The sequence below is a fragment of the Uloborus diversus genome, chromosome 6 (genome assembly GCF_026930045.1).
Source record: "Uloborus diversus isolate 005 chromosome 6, Udiv.v.3.1, whole genome shotgun sequence".
In the NCBI taxonomy this organism is placed as follows: domain Eukaryota; kingdom Metazoa; phylum Arthropoda; class Arachnida; order Araneae; family Uloboridae; genus Uloborus; species Uloborus diversus.
The window spans coordinates 97,119,279-97,141,814 of NC_072736.1; the positions used below are offsets into that span (position 1 = coordinate 97,119,279).

The 22,536-nt window shown below is 33.1% G+C and overlaps 1 protein-coding gene across 1 annotated transcript in view; it reads left to right on the forward strand.

Annotated features, from left to right (window-relative positions):
• LOC129225307 (14-3-3 protein epsilon) overlaps positions 1-22,536 on the forward strand; it is a 29,385-nt gene that overhangs the window by 1,686 nt on the left and 5,163 nt on the right. The window contains exons 2-3 of the mRNA XM_054859898.1: positions 11,268-11,467; positions 22,403-22,509. Of these exons, the coding sequence (XP_054715873.1) occupies positions 11,268-11,467; positions 22,403-22,509 (307 nt within the window). The remainder of the gene's footprint in view (positions 1-11,267; positions 11,468-22,402; positions 22,510-22,536) is intronic.

Consider the following 22,536-nt stretch of genomic DNA (forward strand, 5'->3'; position numbering starts at 1 on the left):
TTCGCCTAATGTCTTAAAGGCATGGTTCTTACACTCCTTCAAAACTCCTCCAATATTCCTTCATTCAGGAAAATTTTTCGAAAGGCCTTTCAAACCCCTTTAGTTTAGTTTAAACTCCTTCCTTTTTAGTTCCAAGACTACATACTTTTCCTCTATGACAGTTACTAAAATATACATCAACACAAGAGCAAAGGTGTAAAGACAATTTTGATGTAATAATTTTGTACATTTATTATTTTCATAAAGATGTGATTTACAAATTGATCACAGAAGTCGTAAAAGTTAAAGGTTAGTAAAACATGCTTAAATAGTGCTTGGTTATTTTTTGCAAGTTTTATGATTACATAAGCAGCATAACTACATAAGCAGTAAATACAGTCAATTCACGATAACTCGGATATTACTATAACTTGAAGTTTTTATCAAGTCCCAATCCCTTTATCTTTAATTCCATGCTAATTATTATCTATATCTCGAAGTTAACGTCCTTTAACTCGAAGTATTTTCAAAGATGACTCGAATTTTATTTTGAAATAATGGAAAAAAAAGAAGAAACTTCAAGTGACTATGAGAGAAAAATTCATTCAACTTCACTTGCAATTCCTGCACATAAGACGTCTAAAGCCTAGGAGAGCACCTGTTGAGCCAATGTGCAATAAAGGAGTTACACATGCAGAAATAAGCATAGTTTGTTTTCTGTTGTTGTACTGTACTGTTTACACTTAGACATGTTGTTGGACTACGAATCTGCTTTTAAGCTGTCAAGTTGTCAACTCAGCTTATTGTAACTTTGTTCAAAGACTGACCTAATTTATGACAAGACCATGCCATTCCTATAAGTTGGTCTTTGCTGCGTCTGAAAGCAATAAATTTTGCTATATTGCTGAACATAAAAATTTTCCACGGCAGTGCTGGATGGCTAGAGAAGTTAAAGACCAGACACAACTTCGTCTTCAGAACTCTCATGAAGAAACTACATATTGTGCGAAAAAACTACAAAGTTCAGTAGTTTTGTCCCTTATATGCACTTATTAAAATATTTGATGGTTTTTAATATTAAAATGTCAAAAACCGAAACTAGCTGTAAGTCGAACTTCCGATAAGTCGAAATTTTTTGTTGGTCCCTTTAGATTCGAGTCATCACGAATCGACTGTACATAAGCAGATGTCTGTATTAAGTGATTGTGTTAACCCGTTCGGGACGGCAGCCTGCAGAAGATAGCGCTCCCTCAAGACGGCAGCTGTTACACTGTGCATATATTGTTTTTTGCTATAACTAAAAGTACCAAAATGAAACAACATATTTTGCACAAAACAGGAAAAATATTTGCGCTCATATTATGAAATACTTGAAGAATAATGTAACAATTAATATTTTAAAGCTGCATGTAAAATTTCAAAGCACTGATCAATGCATATTTTAGACTCATAGGTTGTGTTATGTATTATATCGTGCTTCGAGTGAACGACACATCTCTAAGTTCTTTGCATCTTTTTCAGCGTATGATTTCAGAAAGTTACTGTATGAAAAACAATGAAAAAAATTTCAAGTTTCAATGTCGCCCGAAAGATCGGTAGATGGATCAGTCTTAAATTTAGATATTTCCTCCTGAAAGATGACATGTTCACCAGGGCTACACAAATGAATTTAAAAGTAAATATGCCTTGCTAGAATATCTCACATGAAAGCCCATTATAAATGGAATCGAAACTAGAATCAGACATTTCAAAATGAGCCTACGTTTCCCTTTTCACTTGCTAGCACATGTTTATATTTTCTTTCTCTAAATCAAGTAGGTAAATCACTGACAAAGAAAGAAATAGGGTCAGGTGGGGTGAAACGGGGCGGATTTTGTCTATTTTTTAAAATGATGCCATTTTCAAACCCATAAACGTTTTTTGTACTTTTTTAAAAATTTCTTCTTTACATCTGATTCTTCCCCTTTAATTTAAGCTGCTTCTCATTGAAATTTGTTGTCATTGACAATCTGAAAATTGCAATTAAAGTATCTGACCCATTTCACCCCACGGTGGGGTTAAATGGGTTTTAATGGGGTGAAATGGGTCATAGCAATAGAACCATACAATAACTAAGAAATTATTACCAAAACACATACAATAGATAGCTGAAAGAAATTGTTTCCAATGAACCATTTATTTATTTTAACTTATTCAACACCAAAATATTTTGAACTAAAACTCAAAAATACAATGTCCACAACAATGGAATTCTGCTCGTTCAATGTCTTCAGAATTTGACATCTAGAAACAATGTCTGTATCTTCCTACTCAGGGAAGATGTAGTATTTGCCTGAGTTGGCTTTTCGTAGAAACTTTACGCTGTTGTAATGCTGGTCATTGACTTCTGTCTAGTCATCAACAAATTCTTTTGGTGATTTCTTGCCCTTGTATTAGACAAGAGCCTACTTCCCAGACGTTAGTTCTTGCATTAGTAACTGAGACATTTCTTCATCCAAGAGCTGTGTTTCATTCGGTTGCTGCTTCTTAGAAGATGTCCTGGCTCTTGCTTTCATGAGCAATTCTGGCTTCCTCTTCTTTACATCTTCCCAACATAAGTGGCATGCCGACCTTTTTTCAAATTTCCTGGCCCACTCGATGCTAAGAGTGCCACAATTGCATTTTTCAGAATTGGTCTTTATGAAATCCTTAGCAACAATGATTGTATCTTTCTATCAAATGGGAAACCACACTTTGTATAGCTGAACAGGGTTCGTACGGGTCATGGAAATCCTGGAAAGTCATGGAAAAAAAATAAGCAAATTTCAGACCTGGAAAAGTCATGGAAAATTGAAATTTTCATTCAAAGTCATGGAAATTTATTTCAAGTTATGGAAAAATATTCTTGGTAAAGAGAAAGTAACAGTAACTAAAAGAGCGATAGAAATCTTAAGTGATTTAATAGTATAGCACATAAAAGTTATTAAAAGTCAAAAATTGAACGATCCAAAAATCAGATCTGAATTTTGAAATTTCATTGCATCCACTCCTGTCGCAACCACTTGCCTTTTTTAGTGATGTGATTTTACTGCTTGGGCATCACTCATTTTGAATTAATTATTATTTTCAACAATTTTTATGTTTATATTCTGTAGTAGCAGACTTACAAGTTCTTGGTTTGGCCACGCCCACTCTAAAGACGCAATTCAATTGCATCCGAGTTAGTTTCCTTCACTCATAACTTAAGCATAAAATTTATCAGAGTTTATTTTAATTTGTTAAAGGTTTTAGAAAATAAAGATCTTTAGTCAGGTGATAAAATACAGAAAAAGGGGGAATTCTAATACTCTAAAACAGTAGTGTCCAACATACGGTCCGCGAAACTAATCCATGCGGCCCACTGCTACGTTCAATGTCGGGAATCACACATTATGTGTTGAAATTTCTGAACTTGTTAATTTATATGCATTTGAAAATGTGAAAATAAGTAAGCAAAACAAGTACTTTTGAATCGGAAGATTTATTCACTACTGAATGGGTTTTTTATATAATTACCTGGTTTAGGAACACACAAAAAATGTGACTTTACTTTAAAAAACGAAAATACTGTGAAGTTATGTGGATGATTAAAGGCCATTGTTGACACTAAAAAACAACTTTTGAAGCAACTTTATTAAAACTTAGTGATGACTCATTAACCTTTGTCCCATTGGTTATCAATCTGGCTGTTTATAAAAAAAAATTTAGACAATTACGCATCATTATATTCTATTTACTGCAATTTTACTTTACTTAAACTTATATGATGAAGCCAAATAAAAATAGTTTAGTTTTTTAAGTGTACACTGATGGTTTTTTCCCATTACGAGTAAGTGCTTCAATGAAGTAGTGGCAGTCATGTAGAAGTTTTTGCTAATGCTCATTTCTAAAAGTTGGCAAGTTAGATATTAAATGGTGCTGTAACAAGGTCATGAAAATTTTTATTGAAGTCATGAAAAAGTCTTGGAAGAGTCATGGAATTTTTTCATCCAAATAGAGTATGAACCCTGGCTGAAGCAATACATCTTTCTTCTTCACTTAGCATTGTACGTCCACCCGAACCTTTTCGACTTAGTGTGTCGGAGACCTATCTCCTCGGTGTTTCTCTTGGCATATTATATTTCTTTGCAGCTGCAGAAATTGCTAAATCACCTTCAACTTCAATTAGTGAACCCTCTAATCTGAGTAAATATTTCTTTTCCCTTTTTCTTACATACACCCTAGACATTTTCATTGAATAAATAAAAAATTTGAATTGGGAAAGAGTAGGTAGGTAATAGGTTGCAAATATGGATGGCAAGTTTAGCTTTTGAATTCTACACATTAATAATACATACTTTATTTTTGTTACATTTAAAAATCTTCTAAATTTCTGTTTAAGACCTATTTATGGATTTTAAAAGTCAATTTACTCTCATTATGAATTAAAATTTGCTAAGCCTAACTATGTCCCATTTCACCCCATCACATGAAATTAGCAACAAAAGAAGAAATAATTGATACTTATTCTACCTGTTTTTTGCAAATTGTAGACGAAAGTCTGTTCTAACTGATAACACTTGAAAATTTCAAAAGAAAAAAATTGTATAGCAAGTTTTTAAGAAGTTTGTCAGGCTTCCTAAAAATTCACATGTGACTTGAGAAATAAAATGTCAATTTACTGCTCCCAGCAATTTACACAGAAACTTTTTAAAAATCAGAATTGTACCCAAAAAGCCCCTCATAACTTGTGTAAAGTTTGAGAAAAATTCAGCCAGACCAAAAATTTTTATTAATAAAAATACACAGCATGACCCATTTCACCCCACATGACCCTACTAATGTTGGAGACCAATAATTCGAGGGAACATGGATAAAGTAACGCAATCTAATAGTAAACATTTCTGTGAAATACACTCTAGCTCGGTCATTTCAGCTGAGGCCGAGCTGATGAGTGCTAATAAGCATGAAACACTGTCCTCGGCTGGAATGACTGAGCTGGCGGTATATTTCATGTATTTCTGCCTTTGCCCTGGCTATAGGGCGGTAACTTACTGAAGTAAACATTTCGTTCAGAAACCAGGATGCAGACTAGCTTCTTACGGACGGCTGTGTAGTTACGGGGATGGTTATAAAAAAATAATTAAGTAAATCGCAGATATATACAATACTATTATGATAGTGTGAAGAGGGCAGGAGCGGATCTAGAGGGGGGCCATGGGGCCATGGCCCCTCCCAAAGCCTTGTGATTGTAGGAATTTTTTTTAAGAAAAAAAAAGAAAAAATATTATGTGAAGATAACAAAATTTAACACATGTATTTTACTGAAAAAGAAGTATAGGCCTTAATTGGGAGATAAATTATATCTCTATCCTTAAAACAAAACTTTTATTTCCAAAATTTTTCTCCATCTTTTATATCATTTCTTGATTCCGACTACAGACACTTGGACAATCTCTAAATGCTGCTATTCTCAGAGTATACTTATTGTTCACGAGGCCAAAAAGAGCCTAAATTTTTGTTTTTATGGCTTTAATTTTGAAACTAGGGGGAGAACCCCCTTTTCCCATGCGTTTCCACAAATGCCTTGATGTGTAGCAAAAAATTGAATTTTAAGTCGTTTATTTGGAAAAAATGTCAAGGGAAACTAGTTTATCCAGCCCTTATCACTTAAGGGGATCGTGGACCTTCCAAATAGCTCAAATCGGCCAAAAATATAAGTTTTTTTATTTCGTGGAAGTAACAATATATGAAGTGTGCTGAATCGCATGTAAAAAACCTCTTGTTGATCTGATGTTTTATCGCGAAGTTATATGCGTTTAAAAAAAAGTAAACAGAGCGTGTTTTCGATTAAAATGGCTGTAAAACATGTAATTAAAGTCGAAAAACTAAGTAAAACTAAGTGTCAAAAATGTAAACTAAGTTTCAATAAATTCTTACATTGGTATTAATGTCAAATATTTAATCATCGTGAAAATATCTTTCGGGAGGTATTAAAATACGAAGATCATGAAATGTAGGTGAAATTAGACTTTAACGTCATTTATCTCGGACTGGAAAATTCGATGCTGACACAGATTGAAAAAAGCTCCATGCGACTTAATTTTTGTTCGATATGCTTCAAATTTCAGAATATGCTACTTTGGTAGTAGTTTGATAAAACTGGGTATGCATTAAGGTTTAAGAGCATTTTATGTTGCTTAAAAATACTTAAATTTTGATTTTCATGTAATATTCGCAACAAAAACTATTGCTTTACGCGAAAAAAAATACTGTGCAGTTAATAATGACCAATCCTTTAATGGATACCCAAAGTTCTTCGCAATGTTCCGTTCTCTGATAAAATACAAATTGTTTGAGAAAAAAGCAAAAATTGAGTCGCATGGAGCATTTTAAAATTTTTATTTTAACTTTCAAAATTTTTAATTTTAATTGAATTTTAGTTTCTAACCTTTATTTTCAAAAAGTATTTTGTGGCCAGCGCCAGAAACATGACCTTTTTCCTTACATCATCAAAAATAGACAAAATGCGTTTTTAGTTTCCTAATTTTCAAAAATTACTCGGAAATTTAAATTTTGAAACATTTTTTAGGGAGATTCCTAAACCCACCCCCTCACCTAATATCTCAATACCCCGAAAATTGAGTTTTTAAAACTTCATTTTAATAAAATTTCTGGGGAGTTCGGAGTTTGTTCAAAAATTTCGGATGGCCCCTCCCAAAACAATAGGCTGGATCCGCCACTGGAAGAGGGTCATCCATATCCACAAGTGATGTCATGCCTTGAGGGGTAGATGGGTTCATAAAATTGTGACAAGGGGAAGAAAGAGTGGGACAAAAAGTGACATCACAGTTATTATAGCAATATGTTTATATTCTGTCCTTATATAGAAGTTTGGTAAGATCTCATTTGGAGTATGCTGTTCAGTTTTGGTCTCCTTATCTTAAGAAAGACATTAATGTATTTGGAAAGGGTTCAAAGGCGAGCTACAAGGCTAATAAATGGACTTTCTCACTTAGACTATGATTCCAGGCTTAGAAGATTAAAAATGTACAGTCTTGAGCAAAGAAGAGACCGAGGGGACATGATTCAGTTGTTTAAATCTATTAAAATGAAAGATGTTACGGGGCTGAAGTTAAACACTGAAAACAGGACAAGGGGTCATTGATTTAAGCTATTTAAATCTCAGGCTAACATGGATATTAGGAAAAATTATTATAGCAGGGTAGTGGAACCTTGGAACAGTTTACCGGAAGAGGTGGTAATGAGCAAGGGAGTAGATAGTTTTTAAGAGGGTCATTGATCTTCACTGGGGATTGTAAATTGACTAGGACCAGTCTAGCTGGGCCCAGAGCCTGTTGCTGGTCGTCGCTTTTGTATTTGTATAAAAAATGACATATGACAACAGGAGTAGTAAGGTGAAATGTGATACTTTGACAAAGGGGAAGGGGGCAGAATATGCTAAAAAAGTGAGACATCATTTTTAAGGATGGACCATTAGTACCAGGGTTGGCAAGGTTTTGGACACTACGGAAATAACCCTGGTTTTTAACGTCCTGTCCAAAACCCTTGTGACCAAAAGTGTCAAACTATATTTTTAAAAAAAATCGTATTCTGTGAGAAAACATCAAAAACCAGGGTTGGCCGGATTGGACCCAATGGGTTTTTTTGAAAAAAATCATTTAAAAAACCCATTATTTAGCCCACTTTTGGGTTTTTTTAAATTTTGCAAGACATTTTTTAAAAAATGAATTAATTTAAATACTTTCACAATTTAAACTTCTTTTTACTTGATCTTCACCACAGCCAATGGACATAAAAATGAATTTTGAACTTTAATAGTATTTCCTCACTCTTAACAGCATTAAACTAATACTTCAAAGATTTTAAATAAATGTATTTAACTTTTTTCTTTAACTGGTCAATAAATAACTCATGGCAGGACTTAGTCAAATTATCTTGACTAAATCCTGTCATGTCGGATTTTCTCAATATTTGTAGATTGTACAGAGAAAACTACTTTAGCCGAAAGGCTTTCGTGTGAAATATTTTCTGGAAACCAACACGTCACAAATCTCGAATAAACAAGGTATATTTTTTAGAAATTAACATGTTTTATGAACAGAAAATAGAATGAGATGTACAGCATTTTCTTTATCTTACAAAAAAGTTTAATATTTCTTACTCTGTACACAGAAATAGAAAAACAGGCAACATAAAATTTAAAGAAATGTCTTGATTTAGCTGGAATTCAGTAAAAAAGGATTTAAATTACTTGAGGTTCTACAGTAGTTTTGCATAACAAAATGAAATACAATAAAGTAAAATGGAAAAAAAATGTAGTAATTACAAACAAACAATAGATTTAATCACTCGAGAAGTAACTTTGCCTTAACTGTTGGTAATCATGGAAACTAAAAAATCTGAAACTTCACCATTCTTGGGTTTCGTCGTCTTTTTTACTTTTCTTCAGAAAACGCTGAATTTTCCAGCCTTTTTTAGCCCAAGAAAATTTTTTGCTTTGTCCATATAATTAAGCTACAATATGCTACAAGTACTCCACATTTTCCCTAAGAAAAGACAAAAAAAAAACCATCTTTAGTTGGGTTTTATTTAAAAAAAACCTTGGGTCCATGGGCTTTTTTTTTAAAAAACCCGGGTTTATGCCAACTCTGTCAAAAACAGAATAAAATGTATCAAAATAATGTTTTATATTGAACATTTGTTCAATGAGGACATTCAACTTATTTATGCAGCTGATTTTAATCTAGTTTTATGTCGAACTTTCTTCATTAAAAATTCAATTTGTATTCAGGAGTTTTTTTTTCTTCCATAAACCAAATTTGTCGACATTTATGCATATGTGCAAAAATAAGTGTTCAAAACATAGTGTAATAATTGACTTAAATGCAATAAATTAATTTTTTTATAGTTACAGAATGTATTGTATTAAAAATATGAATTAAAAAAAGGCACAAGTTTTATAACATTACCTAGTGTTTAATCATCAATTTCTCATTCTTTATGCATTGTACCATTTTACACAGCAATTTTAGTTAATTAAATATAATATTAGTGAAGTAATTTACATTAGTATAACAATAGTATGAACAAATTTCAACTTTCTTCAAAATTAATCACTGAAATTGCTCACAACTAAAACAAGACATAAGGAATCAGGGTTCGTACGGGTCATGGAAATCCTGGAAAGTCATGGAAAAAAAATAACTGAATTTCAGACCTGGAAAAGTCATGGAAAATTGAAATTTTCATTGAAAGTCATGGAAATTTATTTCAAGTCATGGAAAAATGTCCTAAACAAAGAGAAAGAAACGGTAGCTAAAGGAGCATTAGAAATCTTAAGTGATTTAACAGCATAGCACAAAAAAGCTATTAAAAGTGGAAAATTGAACGATCCAAAAATCAAATCTAAATTTTGAAATCTCATTACATCCACTTCTGTCGCAGCCGCTTGCCATTTTTTGTGATGTGATTTTACTGCCCGGACATCACTTATATATATTTTGAATCTTCTGTTATTTTCAACACTTCTTATGTTTCATATTCTGTAGTAGCAAAATTTCACGTTCTTAGTTTTGCCGTGCCCACTCAAAAAAAGCAATTCAATTGCATGCGAGTTCAATTCCATCACTCGTAAGGACTTTATTATTAAATTTATCAGAGTTTATCGTAATTTGTTGAATGTTTTAGAAAATAAAGATCTTAAGACAGACGATAGAATATAAAAAAAGAGGAATTCTAATGCTCTAAAACAGTTATGCCCAACATAAGGACTCGCAAAACTAATCCATGCGACCCACTGCTGCGCACAAAATAAATGTACTTTTTGAATCAGAAGATTGATTCATTACTGAATTGTTTTTTCAAAAAAGATCTGGTTTAGAAACATAAAGAACTAAACTATGTGGCTTTACTTTAAAGAACCAAAATACTGTTCAGTTACATGGATGATTAAAGGCACTGTTGACACTAAAAGGTAACTTTTGAAGCAAATTTATTGAAACTTAGTGATGACTCATTCAACCTTTGTCCCATTCAGTATCATTCTGCCTGTTTTAAAAAAAAAATATCAGACATTTAAGCATCATCATATTCGCTTCACTGCATTTTTACTTTACTTAGATGTATATGATAAAGACAAATAAGAATAGTTTAGTTTTTTTAAGTGTACACTTATATTTTTTCCATTACGAGTAAGTGTTTCAATGAGGCTGTGGCATTCATATAGACGTTTTGCTAATGCTCATTTCCAAATATTACCAAGTTTGAGAGTAAATAGTGCTATTCTCTTCGTGTAACGAGGTCATTAAAAAGTCTTGGAAAAGTCATGTAATTTTCTCATCCAAATAGAGTATGAACCCTAAGGAATACAAAACAGCCTGTAACATAAATATAGTAACTTTTCAATAGTGTTGCTTTCATATTTTCAAAAGGTATTTCCTCCCTTTACCTTTAGTTTTGTTGTTAAAAAAATGCCTATATATATGTTTCTAAAAGTTTTTTTCTCCTGTCATTTATTCTTCAAAATTACTTGAAATACTTTCAAATACTTTGTACATTTGTGTGTGAGAATTAAAATCTATCTATTCAACTTATAATATTTCACTCTATTATTTTTTTAATATTACTGCATATTTTTCATGTAAACCTTACCTTCTAATTATGCTGTAATTTCTACAAACGGTAAAACATACTATTTAGATAATGAAAGATGATTGATTATGGTTTGTTTTGCACTTTTTTTAATAAATTATTTTTGGTTTTCCTTTTAAAATTTGATAATTATCTAAGTGGCTAACACGGGATAAAACTCATTTTGTCCCAGCCGGTTTTAACCGGTTTTATCCATGGTTAAAACCACTATTGGCCGAAACTCCCACAACCCTGTTTTAAAGATTTGTTTTAGTTCCTAATTAGATCCTGCAGGATTGTGACAAGGCTAGTTCCTCAGATATCGGTGCCGGCTCTCGATCCTGTAGTTCCACATTGAGTTTTTAAAAAATGATAATGTGTGCTTTTCCCAACCTACAATGCATCATAAGTTGTAGGAAGGGCAATCTACTCTTGATGATTTAACAAGTTATTGTGATGGTGTTTCCGCTGAACCTACAGACAATGCAAATTTATGGTTTAGTCATAATTTCGGAGTTATGAAACAAATTAATTTGCACAATAATGTTAGATTATTTTCATCTGCCTGTCTGTTTAAAGTTTGAAAACTTGTGCTCTTCAATACATAATTTTAATTTTACTTGTTTTATTTTTTTTAGAAATGGTAGAAGCAATGAAAAAAGTAGCTTCTCTTGATTTGGAGCTAACAGTTGAAGAACGCAATCTACTTTCTGTTGCTTATAAAAATGTTATTGGAGCTAGAAGAGCATCTTGGAGAATTATAAGCAGCATAGAACAAAAGGAAGAAAACAAAGGAGCGGAAAATAGATTGGAAATGATCAAAGCCTACCGTGTGCAAGTAAGTAAATTTGATAAGCAATTATAAGCCAAAATTTTCTTAATTTTGTTCTGTAATTAAAATGTGTGGCTGTTTGGGACATGTTAAGCAACTATGAACCAGGGGACAGAAAGTATTTTTACTGCCGACATTTCCATTCCCAATCCATATGAAAATTTCGCCAAAATTTTACAAATTCGCCAAAATTTTACAATTTGCGAAATTTTCCCAGATAATTCAAACTTCCCCCAATCCTAGATTGCTGGATCAGACATATTTTGCACCCATGCTATAAGCCTATGTATGCAAATAAAAAAAAGTTTTATTTTTTAATTTTGTTAAGTTACAAAGAAAAGGTTTCACAATGCTGCCTGGCAAAGCATTAAGTCGTTCATATCTTAAGCTGAGCCCAAAATGAGAGATTCCTTTTTTAAGTTTTAGCCTCCTTATATTTGATTCAAATTCCACTTTTTCAAAAAAAAAATTTCCTAGTCACGAATGACCTTATAACATTATATATATAGGTAAAATATGTTATGAAGAATTACCTCTCAATTTTCATAAAGTGCAGCTAGGACTTTTGTGCTTTGCATGGCAGAATAAAAATCTTGTTTGCCTTATGGTTTATAATGTTACACACATTCATTATTTTATCAGTGTATTTCAGTTTTAACCACTTTGTGTTTTAAACAGTAGTTACTCAGTGTATATCTAGGCAAGGACCCAAGGTTAGAATTTATTATTTTTATTTATTTATTTATTTTTATTTATTTATTTTTTTTTTTTTTTTTTTTGCTCCAGTGCCTCATTCCTTGATAATCAGCACTAAATGTGCTCCAGCTGGGACAGTTCTATATCCATTTATGTGCGCTTTTGAGATTAAAATTTTAACAAGAAAAAGAATGTTAAATATAATAACATTTTAACCAAATGTTTTGTTTTTCCTTTTCCATTTGGTAAAACATTTCACTAAATGCTGTATATACCTGGTGTATGTCTAGAAATTTTGCACAAAAAAGGGAGGGTTGGAACTTACCAAAAATTTCCTTAAACAATTTGGTTAAACTTCACAAACATGAACAATTTCCTGATTTTTATTCACCCCTTTCAAACAAATGCCTGAGGAATAAATGCTCAAACAATCTGATATAATTTCACATGATTCTAAATAAAGACTAAGGAATTACAGTGAAAAATGGACTACTTGAAAAGTGGAGGGAATACTGGATTCGCGATTAAAAATTTTTATTTTCATGTCTAAAAGATTTTAAAAAGTATACATTCAAACCTTGATATCTCGAACCTCCTTGTCTCAAAAAAAAAAAAAAAAAAAATTTCCCTTGCATTTTCCATAAAAACTCCTATGTATTTTTCATAGTTCTCGAAATTTATTTTTCGAAATACAGTGGAATCCGCTTAATTAGACCACCGGTTAATCGGACCAGTCGCTTATTCAGACCAAATTTCAAAGAACCAAAATAAATTCCATTACACAAGCCTAATATTATTCACTTATTGGGACCGAAAATCTGTTTAATCAGACCAAGAAACATGGGGGGGGGGGGGGGCTGGAAAAAAATTAAATGTCTCCCACTTGAAGCAAGTTTTAAGTGGGTCAGTGAACTTAATTGTTAGTGCAATAAAAATTAATAATGGTTCCTTGAAACTTTCAATTAAACTCAGCAATATTTACAGGAAAAAAAATGCTTAACAAAAATGTTCAGAGTAATATCTAATTTTAAAAAATAATGGGAAAATTTGTAATTTACATTTCATTGGAAATTTAGTTATTTCTGGTTATTGAATTAAATGGATACTGACTAGAAGCAATAACTAAAACCGTATCGGTCTAACATTTTTGAACGAGTGCAAAATTAATGTTCACTTTATTTTAATTTATTTTTTAATAGGAAAATCTCGTGAACAGCAATTTTTCTTTGTATGCTCACCATACATATGGGGCTCACAACAATCATAAGGGCTTTTAAATGTTTGTGTAGAGCATGTTTGGTCAAGCTACATAAGTCCTGTTCGCTTAATCGGACCAGCCGGTTATTAGGACCAAAATAGTCCTGTCCCAATGTGGTCCTATTAACCGGAATCTACTGTACTTGATATGTTGAAATTTTTGAACAGAAACAATTTTCAGTTGTAGTTTTTCTTTGGTAATTTTTGTATTAAACCAGCTCTAGAGATCATGGCTTGATGTTTTTCATCTCTTTTCTTGGAAATTTTGAGAATAGAGGATTGGGACAAGATAAGAGGAGAGTGCTGTAGTTCTTTTTATCTCAGTGTTTTACTCCAGAGCTTATAGTAGGGGGGCATACTACATTCCGTGGGAAATTTCGTGAGGAAATTGTGAGACCAATTTTTTTATATTCCTTATGGTCTGTGTAACTATGCCTCACCGGGTGTTTTGCTTGAATTTGTGTCAGACGGCCTGTATGACGTCATCAATCCAAGATGGCGGCTTTGATGAGTTTTTGCAATTATGAGTTAATTTTTGAGTATTTTGTGATAATTTTCTGGCGAATTTACTTGATTAATATTCAATTCATCTTTTTATTATGAATTAAGAGCAAACTATTAAATTTATTTGTTTATTAACTCAATAAAAAAATATCTGATAAATCTTTTTCTTTTCACTTTGTCTCTCAGAATTAGCTGCTTCGAGTGAGCTTTCGGAGTTAAAAATACTTTTAATTTTTAGGCTAAGATCACTAAACAATAGCACAGTCGAACCTCATTAATTCGAACACGATCATAACGAACTACTGCTAAAGCAAACTAAATTTGCGATCCCCGTCTGTCTGTTTAAAATCACTTAACAGACCTAACACTATTGTTTTTCGGATAAAACGAGCTACTGTTGAGACAAATTCACTTTGAAGGTCCCTTTGAGTTCGTTTTAACGAGGTTCGGCTGTATAATCGTTTAACAGAATTCTAACAACCTGTATACCCCCTGACCCCCTAAACTCTTTGAAACACTTTGACCGGATGTGAACATCGTACATCGGGGGTGCTCTTAAAGAATCTGTAGGGGGAGTAGAAGAGAAAGTTTCTGAGTAGAGAAAGTATTGTTTGCCGGTTTGTTGGTGAATAGTCTGCAAATCTACAAGTACGGCTACTTTTCCTTAACTTATCAGTGCTATTTTATTCACGATGTCTCCCCCCTCCCAGAAACTCATTTACAAGTTTCTTTGCCTCCATCTTCAAAAAAAAAAGCAAGGCTACAAATTAATTATAAACTATGTATTTTTTTATATTCAGTAAATTACCGCCCATTAGCCAGGGCTAAAGCAGAAGTACATCGCCAGCTCAGTCATTTCCAGCCGAGGACTGCAGTTTCGTGCTTATTAGCACTCATCAGCCCGGCATAGGAAAGTGACTGAGCTGGAAATGAAAAACCTCTTAAGGAAGCCAAGAGTGCGAAACAAACTGGTAGCTAATACAGGATTAGCTGTGGTCACTCGTCTGGTCTGCTAATCCTGTATTAGCTACCAGTTTGTTTCACACTCTTGGCTTCCTTAAGAGGTTTTTCATCTCCAGCTCAGTCACTTTCCTATGCCGGGCTGATGAGTGCTAATAAGCACGAAACTGCAGTCCTCGGCTGGAAATGACTGAGCTGGCGGTGTATTCCATGTATGTATTTTTTGTCAGATTAAGAAGAAGTGTTCATTAGTTAAACCCATTGGTTATGATAAAGTGTTAGAATGTTTCATGAAGAGAGCAGAGTGGAATGACAAAGAGTATATACATTACTTACTGATAGATTAACGAATGTGACCGTAGAAGAATTGAAAAATGAAAAAGCATCATGGCATGCAGAATGCTACAAGAAGTGCCCTCATAAAGCAAGTATGGACAGAAGTAAGAGATTACACCCGAAATGTAAAAGAATAAACCATCTTGTTCTACTTCCATTCATGAAGACTATGTTGTAGGCTACACACAACAAGATCCAAAATTGTCGTTGGTGACAAAAATAAGTGTTTTTTCTGCCTCGGAAAAGACGGTGTAAACAGATTCTGCAGGTCAGCAATTAAAAAAAAAGCCATTGAAATTTCCCAAAATGAAACTTTCAAAATTAAACTCTGACTGTACAGATCCAGGAGACCCTCATGCAAAGGACATTTTATACCATAAATCTTGCTGAGCAAAACATGTATTTAATGTTTTACGAAAAAATTGCGATCCTGGTTTAGTAACAGTCACAAGACGTTTCTAATGAAGCAACAGACGTAGAATTTCTGTATGCATTAAATGTTTTTCTTATTCAGGGAAATGTTACTACAATAGCAGACTTGAAATGAATTGCCAGTCAATTGCAAATAAAAATGGAGGAAAAAATAAAATGCGAAAAGGAATTAAAAATCTCATTCAAGAAGAAATTGATGACGCTATATTTAGTAATCCAAAAAGTGTAAATGAGTCGCAACGCGTATCTTTAAAGGCAACTGTAGATATTACCTTATCTAATGCAGAAGATGATTTTATAGACATTGGAGAAAAAAAAACTATCTTTGAAGCTGCAAACATTTTATGCAAAGCAGTTTTATCTGATTAGAAGTGGACATTTACAGGATCTCTTGAACACAATCAGATAGTTGATGCCGTTCTAACCGAAGTTGATCAGTTTTGTAAATGGTGCTGCAACGGAAAATTCGAAATTAATTATATTTCTGAGGTACAAGACTATATCGTACTGAATAAAGCCAAAAGACTATCACACATATTCATGTATAAAATACTGTCTTCGTACCAAGCTTCGAAAGAAACTGTTTATCGACACGCCCGAGATATTCCTTTGCAAGTTGGTGTTGGCCTTACTATGCACTCTGTTACCCGAAGCAAATATATATTGATTTTTTACATAAAATAGGTGTTTCGATTGATTATGTTTAAGTTCTACTTCCACGCTTGGAAACACGGATATAGCGAATGAGGGAAAGGGTGCATGGATGAGAGTGGCGGAATTTATATTCCTCCTGATCTGATAAAGGCAAGATTTTTATTTTGTGTTGATGATAACATTGATTTCCTTGAAGACACATCTTATGAGAAGAGTACTTTGCATAGCATTGTAATGGTACTTTATCAACAGAAAAGACTCGGATAGACAAATTCCACTTTCTTTTACCACACCTTCAGCAGCCCGTTCTCTTTTGACATTACCTCAGTCCCTAACTGAAATAATGTCCTATAAAATTGCAAGGACAAGTTAGCGCAAATGTTCAGCATTTGGGGAAGTATTAAAAGATAAAAATACAGAAAGTGAGATATTAAAGGAATTATGACCGCATTAGGACCAGAAAAAACTAAAGGAATATTAGGACTCCATGCTCTATCAGGATGTGATACAACAGGTTCTCTTGCTAAGAAGGGAATCCATCTTTTTGGAAAATTTATAAGACGGTAGACAAAATACTCTTGATGCTCTGAGTCATCTGGAGTCAACCGAATAATTTAGTGCAAATGATAAAGTTGCAACTGAGGGATTTATTTGCTCCGTGTATGTGCCGCTGACCAAGATTTCAGATGTTGAAGAACTTCGTTGGTTCATGTTTTCCAAGCAGGAGGCTCAAAATGAAAATTTGCCTCCTACAGGAGCATCTTTGTCCCCATACATTTTAAGAGCGCTTTATCAGGTATTAGAGTGGCGTCTTGCTGACCAGCAGCACCGGAACTCACCATCACGGTTAGACTTCGGATGAGAAAAGAAAGACAACTTCTATGCTTCAGTTATGTGTATACTTCCTTGTACATCTAAATCCGTCTTGAAACTAGTTCGATGCAGCTGTGTAAAGGGCAAATGCATTGTTTCACGCAAATGCCAATCTCAAAACATTTTATGCACTGAACTTTGTGTGTGTGGAGGTGATGAGGATTTACGTGAAAAGCACCTCCCCCCCCCCCCCCCCAGCCAACAAAGCGATATTGATGACACTTCAAATGAAGAACTTTAAGTAAGGACTATTTGTTTACTTTTAAATCTATATTTTTGAATAAAAATCAGAGTTTAAATAATTTATTCATCATTTAGAGTACATGAAATGTAAAAAATAAAATTGCCATTGCTTCCGATATTAAGTAACGGAAGTTGTAAATTTTTTCTTCATTAAGAAAAAAATGCTTCTTATAACCCCAAAACACGTGTATACAAATAATTTTACAGGTTTTTTGGAATAATAAATTTAATTTTATCGTACAAGCTCTCCAAAATATTTTTTAACTGCTATTGGTTACAAAATGAGTTCATAAAATCTATCGAAAATCAAAAATAACAAAATAAATAACTTATTTTATACAGACAATTTGTTTTTAAATTTGAAATGTAATGGTATTAAGATGTTAAATATATAATATAAGTTGAAAAAATTTCATAATATGCCTCAAAAATCAGTTAAAACCGAAAATTTTCATCAATATCTAGTGCAGGCGCCATCTTGGATTAATGACGTCACACAGGCCGTCTGACACAAATTCAAGCAAAACACCCGGTGAGGCATAGTTATATAGGCCATAAGGAATGCATTAAAATTGGTCTCACAATTTCCTCACGAAATTTCCCACGGAAGGTCTTTTTCCTTAAGTATGCAACTGGACTATTAGAATCTTCGTGCATTTTTTTCGAACATGTTGACCATTTGGAGGAGATGGGGTCAATTTTTTTTCTGTTTTCAAATGAAAACAGAAAACGCATTCCTCGCTTTCATCATTCTGCTTTTTTTTTTTTAAACTATTACAAAATGGCTGCCGAAAAGTTTTTGAATGTGAGAGGCTACTGGTTGAAGATAAAATTAGAATTTCAAAATTTTTAAGTGAAAAAACAAGTCAAAGTTGTTGCTCATTTAAAAATCTCATTTTCTACACTTTTGACAATTATAAAATTTCAAATCTTGTAAAAGAACTATTAAATCTTAATCCAAATTGGTCCCATAGTACATATATAAAAATGTAATAGCATATGTGTGTGTAATTGTGAGAGTTACTAGTGTAAATTTTTCAAAACCTTGATAACTCGAAAACTCGAATCTCAGAACTTATTTCCCATCCCGATAGAATCGAGATATCAAGGTTGTTCTCTATATATACAGTCAAACGTTTGAATTATCCATTGGTATATCGAGGAGGGTAATAAGAAGCTTTTAGAAAGATTCAGCAAGAAGCTGTTGAATGACTACTTCTATAGAAATGCTTCAGATTTTTAATTATGCTTTGATACATTGGTTGCATCCTTGAGGTCATGTTTGGAGGGGGGGGGGAGTATTTTACATTTTTCCCATAGCCGGTATTGATAAGCTGGACAGTTATCTATGAACAGGATGCTTTTTTTTTGGTGCGCATGATTAAGATCTAGCAGCCATTCTTCAAAAAGATTTGACTTCATCCATGCTTTCATGTTAGAACGGTATTTTATAGGCTTTGTTTTGACATTTTAAAGACATTCACAAACTTCTCTCATTTTAATTGGTGTAAAGAAGCAGAATTAATCTAATGGTGCCAATTGACTTATTAAAGATTTTGAATTTTTGATATAATTCAATATTTGGTTCAGTTTTGATAAATTAGCATTACAATCAAGTAAAATTGTTTCTATCAAATCAAATAATTTGCTAATATTTTCAAAACTTTCTATCCCCTTTATGTCTTTGTGTTTTTTCAACGAGGAAGCAATCAACTAATGGAGGTACTAAATCTGTGTACAGAAATTTAAAGAATATGTATTTTCTCTCATTTAGGGAGTAACAAAAATCTTAACACTAGAACCGCCGGACTTTCGGTATACCTAGAACCGCCGAGCGGGTCATTTTGACCCCAGATTGAGAAGCAATAAAAAATGCACAAGCACTTAACTAAGCTAACTAAAACATTTTATTTAAAAAGTATTTCTAAGCAATTACATGAAGTAGTTTACATAAATCAAGAGAAATTGACTTATTCTTTTTTTAAAAATCATAGTTTTTGATATTTATTATTCTTGAGTGTCATTATATCTCTCTTCAACAAAATAGGACAAAACTTTCCCACTTTCAAAGAAAAAACATCTCTTTTAAACAAATTTAGATGTTTATAAAGAATTAAAAATTAAAACTTTTTTCATTTACTTCCTAGTTCTTGAGAGTAAAAAAAATCTGATTTATTGAATACATCTCGCACAAAATTTAGTGACTAGTTTTGTACATTTTCCGCAAATGGGTTTTCTACATTTCGAGCAGTTATCTGTAGTTTTATTCTCACATTTCACACTGTGACATCTGACTCGTTTATGCTTAGCTTGTGCTTCATTCATTTCAATTTCATTGGTTGCTTCACACTTTCTTTTTGCAGCCTTTTTTTGTCGGGATAGAATAAACTTTTCTCTCAATTCTTCAACTAACTCTTGAATGAATTTTCGTCGACTTATAGATTGTCCAGTAATAGCTTTATACAAAACCCAAGCATTGATTGCAGCAAGATCCAAAATATTACAAAAAACCTGCACTGGCCACCTACGTGAAGCAGACTTGACTGTATATTTCCTTGCCATCTGGTCAATCACGTCCACACCGTATTTAGTTGCATTGTAGAAAGCAATTGAATCAGGCAGTTTTTTTGGGTGATCTAAAATTTCTATGGTTGGACGGAGACTACTGAGTAACAAAACATTTTTTTGTTTTTTGCCTTGATAAACAGACTAATGTCTTTATGTGTTAGTACCGTAGTCGTATGCAATGTGGCTTTTGACATTCTCACAGACTCCGGTATTTCTCTTCTAGAACGTTTTACAGTTCCAACCAGACTTGTATTTTTGGATTTCAATTTCTCTGCAAGCTTCAGTGTTGTGAAAAAGTTGTCCGTAGTGACATTTCTGCCCTTGTTTTCATAAGGACTTATTAATCGCATCACAACATTTTTCAGAAAGAAAAATATCGTTGGATCGATTTTCGTTATTTTTCCCAAGATATGGGAATCCATTTATCAGATATTTTGAATCAACATCCACAGCCAACCAGAACTTGATTCCAAACTTATCTGGCTTGTTTGGCATGTATTGGGTGAATTTACATCTAGCTTTTGTAGGAAATAACTTCATCTACAGTTATATTTGGGCCTGGTGTATAGTTATTCTTGCAATTATCAATGAAACGATTCCAAACATCCGAAATAAGAGCGAATTTGTCTGTCTCTAGACGCTTTGATCTCATTAATTTTATATCCAAACGTAGAAATCTCATTATTTCACGAAATTGGTTTCTTGGCGTTATGTTTTGGAAAAAGGGTGGTCCCCAGTCTTTTGACCACAAGCTGTCCAGTTCAAACCCTTTTGCACAATAAATTCCACGAGCATATAAAATTGCTACAAAAGTATCTATTTCTTCTAATGTTATACTCCAATCTTTAGCATGAGTCTGCCGATGAGCTTCATCTTCAGTACATTTCTGTATATGCTTCAAGATCCATTCATCTATAAAATGCTTCCAAGCACTTAGAGGACTGTTGTCGATAACATTGCGTTTAGCATGTGCTGTTGGGCCTCCAACTTCTTTCAAAACATTACATTTTAATTTTCTTCCTCTATCGTTAATTCCTATTTCAGCGACATTCCAAACTGTGCCATCTTTGCCAACTTCATTATTTCCAACTTTGAATGTTCGTGTTGGTTCCTTTTCAAAATTTATTTGCCTATGTTTATCTTTTCTTCGAATGTTTGATTTTCCTTTCACATCAGATAAATTGCTGACCCTTATTGATTTAAGAAGGGTCAGCGACTGTTGCAGCATTTTCACTGTTATCTTCACTTTCATTTTCTGGATCCGAATCCAAATTTTCTTCTCTTGGAGGCAGATATTCGTCCTCACTATTCAAAATCGAAACTCGTTAATCGTTATCTTCACCATCTGAATCATTTTCAGACAACTGTTTTCGATATTCTAACGCTTCATTAACAGTAAGATTTCGGCGTCGTGACATAACTTTCATACATATTCTAATCACAGCAAAAACGCATCTTCGAAGGTCTTCTAAGTATTACCTGCCACTTTTCTTTGCGATCAAAAGTAAATCGTAACACTTCAAACTAAATACAACTGCATTGAATGAAGACCTTGACCTTGAAGATTCCTTCCTCTGGGGTCAGTCTATTCTTGCAACGAGGGTGGGGAAGAAGTACTACTGCTACTTTTCAAAAAATACAGCTGTTTCCCGTCATTTGCGTACTAACGTATCTTACGGGTCAAATTGACCCGGTCGGCGGTTCTAGGTATAAGTGTTATTCATCAGAAAAATATTTATGTTACGAATTTTTTATTTCGGTAAGCTTATGAAAAGTCACAAAAGGATTTTTTTCTCCTATTGATACTTTTCGCGTGGTGATGAGCGAAACATCGTTTTGGGTCAAAATGACCCAGTTGGCGGTTCTAGTGTTAAATCATTAAACTGGTGAGCTTTCTTAATTAAAAAACAAATTATATTTTTAATAATTACTGTGATTTGGGTCTTGCCTGATTGGTCGTCTTATATTGAATTAGCAACTTTTGCCATAAATTTCACAGAATGCCGTAAATGCATGAAATTAACTTAGTTTTTCAAAAAAATCGTGTAGAGGGACTGGAGTAAAACTATGCGGAATTATCCGCCTGTATCTGTGCGTTGTGAAAATAATCTGCTGTGGGAAGGTAAATATTTGAAGAAAGGCATTTTGGATTCCATACTGACAATAAAGGAAAATAATGGAGCTAAACGCCTATTTTGTGTCTGAAAATAAAGATTTTCAGTGGATGTTAAAAAAGCTAGCTTGTACAGAAATGCAAAACAGTTAAAAATGAAAAATTTTGATACTGAGCTTTACCTTACCACAACAGTATTACGTGTGTTGGTTTTTGAATAGGTTATGTGTTCACTTCTTTCGAAGTTTCTATTTAGATTCAAATTTTAAAATATAATTTTAAAAACCATAAGAATTTATTTTTAGGTGGAAACTGAGCTGAAGGATATATGCCAGGATATTCTTAATGTTTTGGATAAGCATTTAATTCCTACTGCCTCTACTGGCGAATCAAAAGTTTTTTACTATAAGATGTAAGGTTCTCACAATACTTTATATTT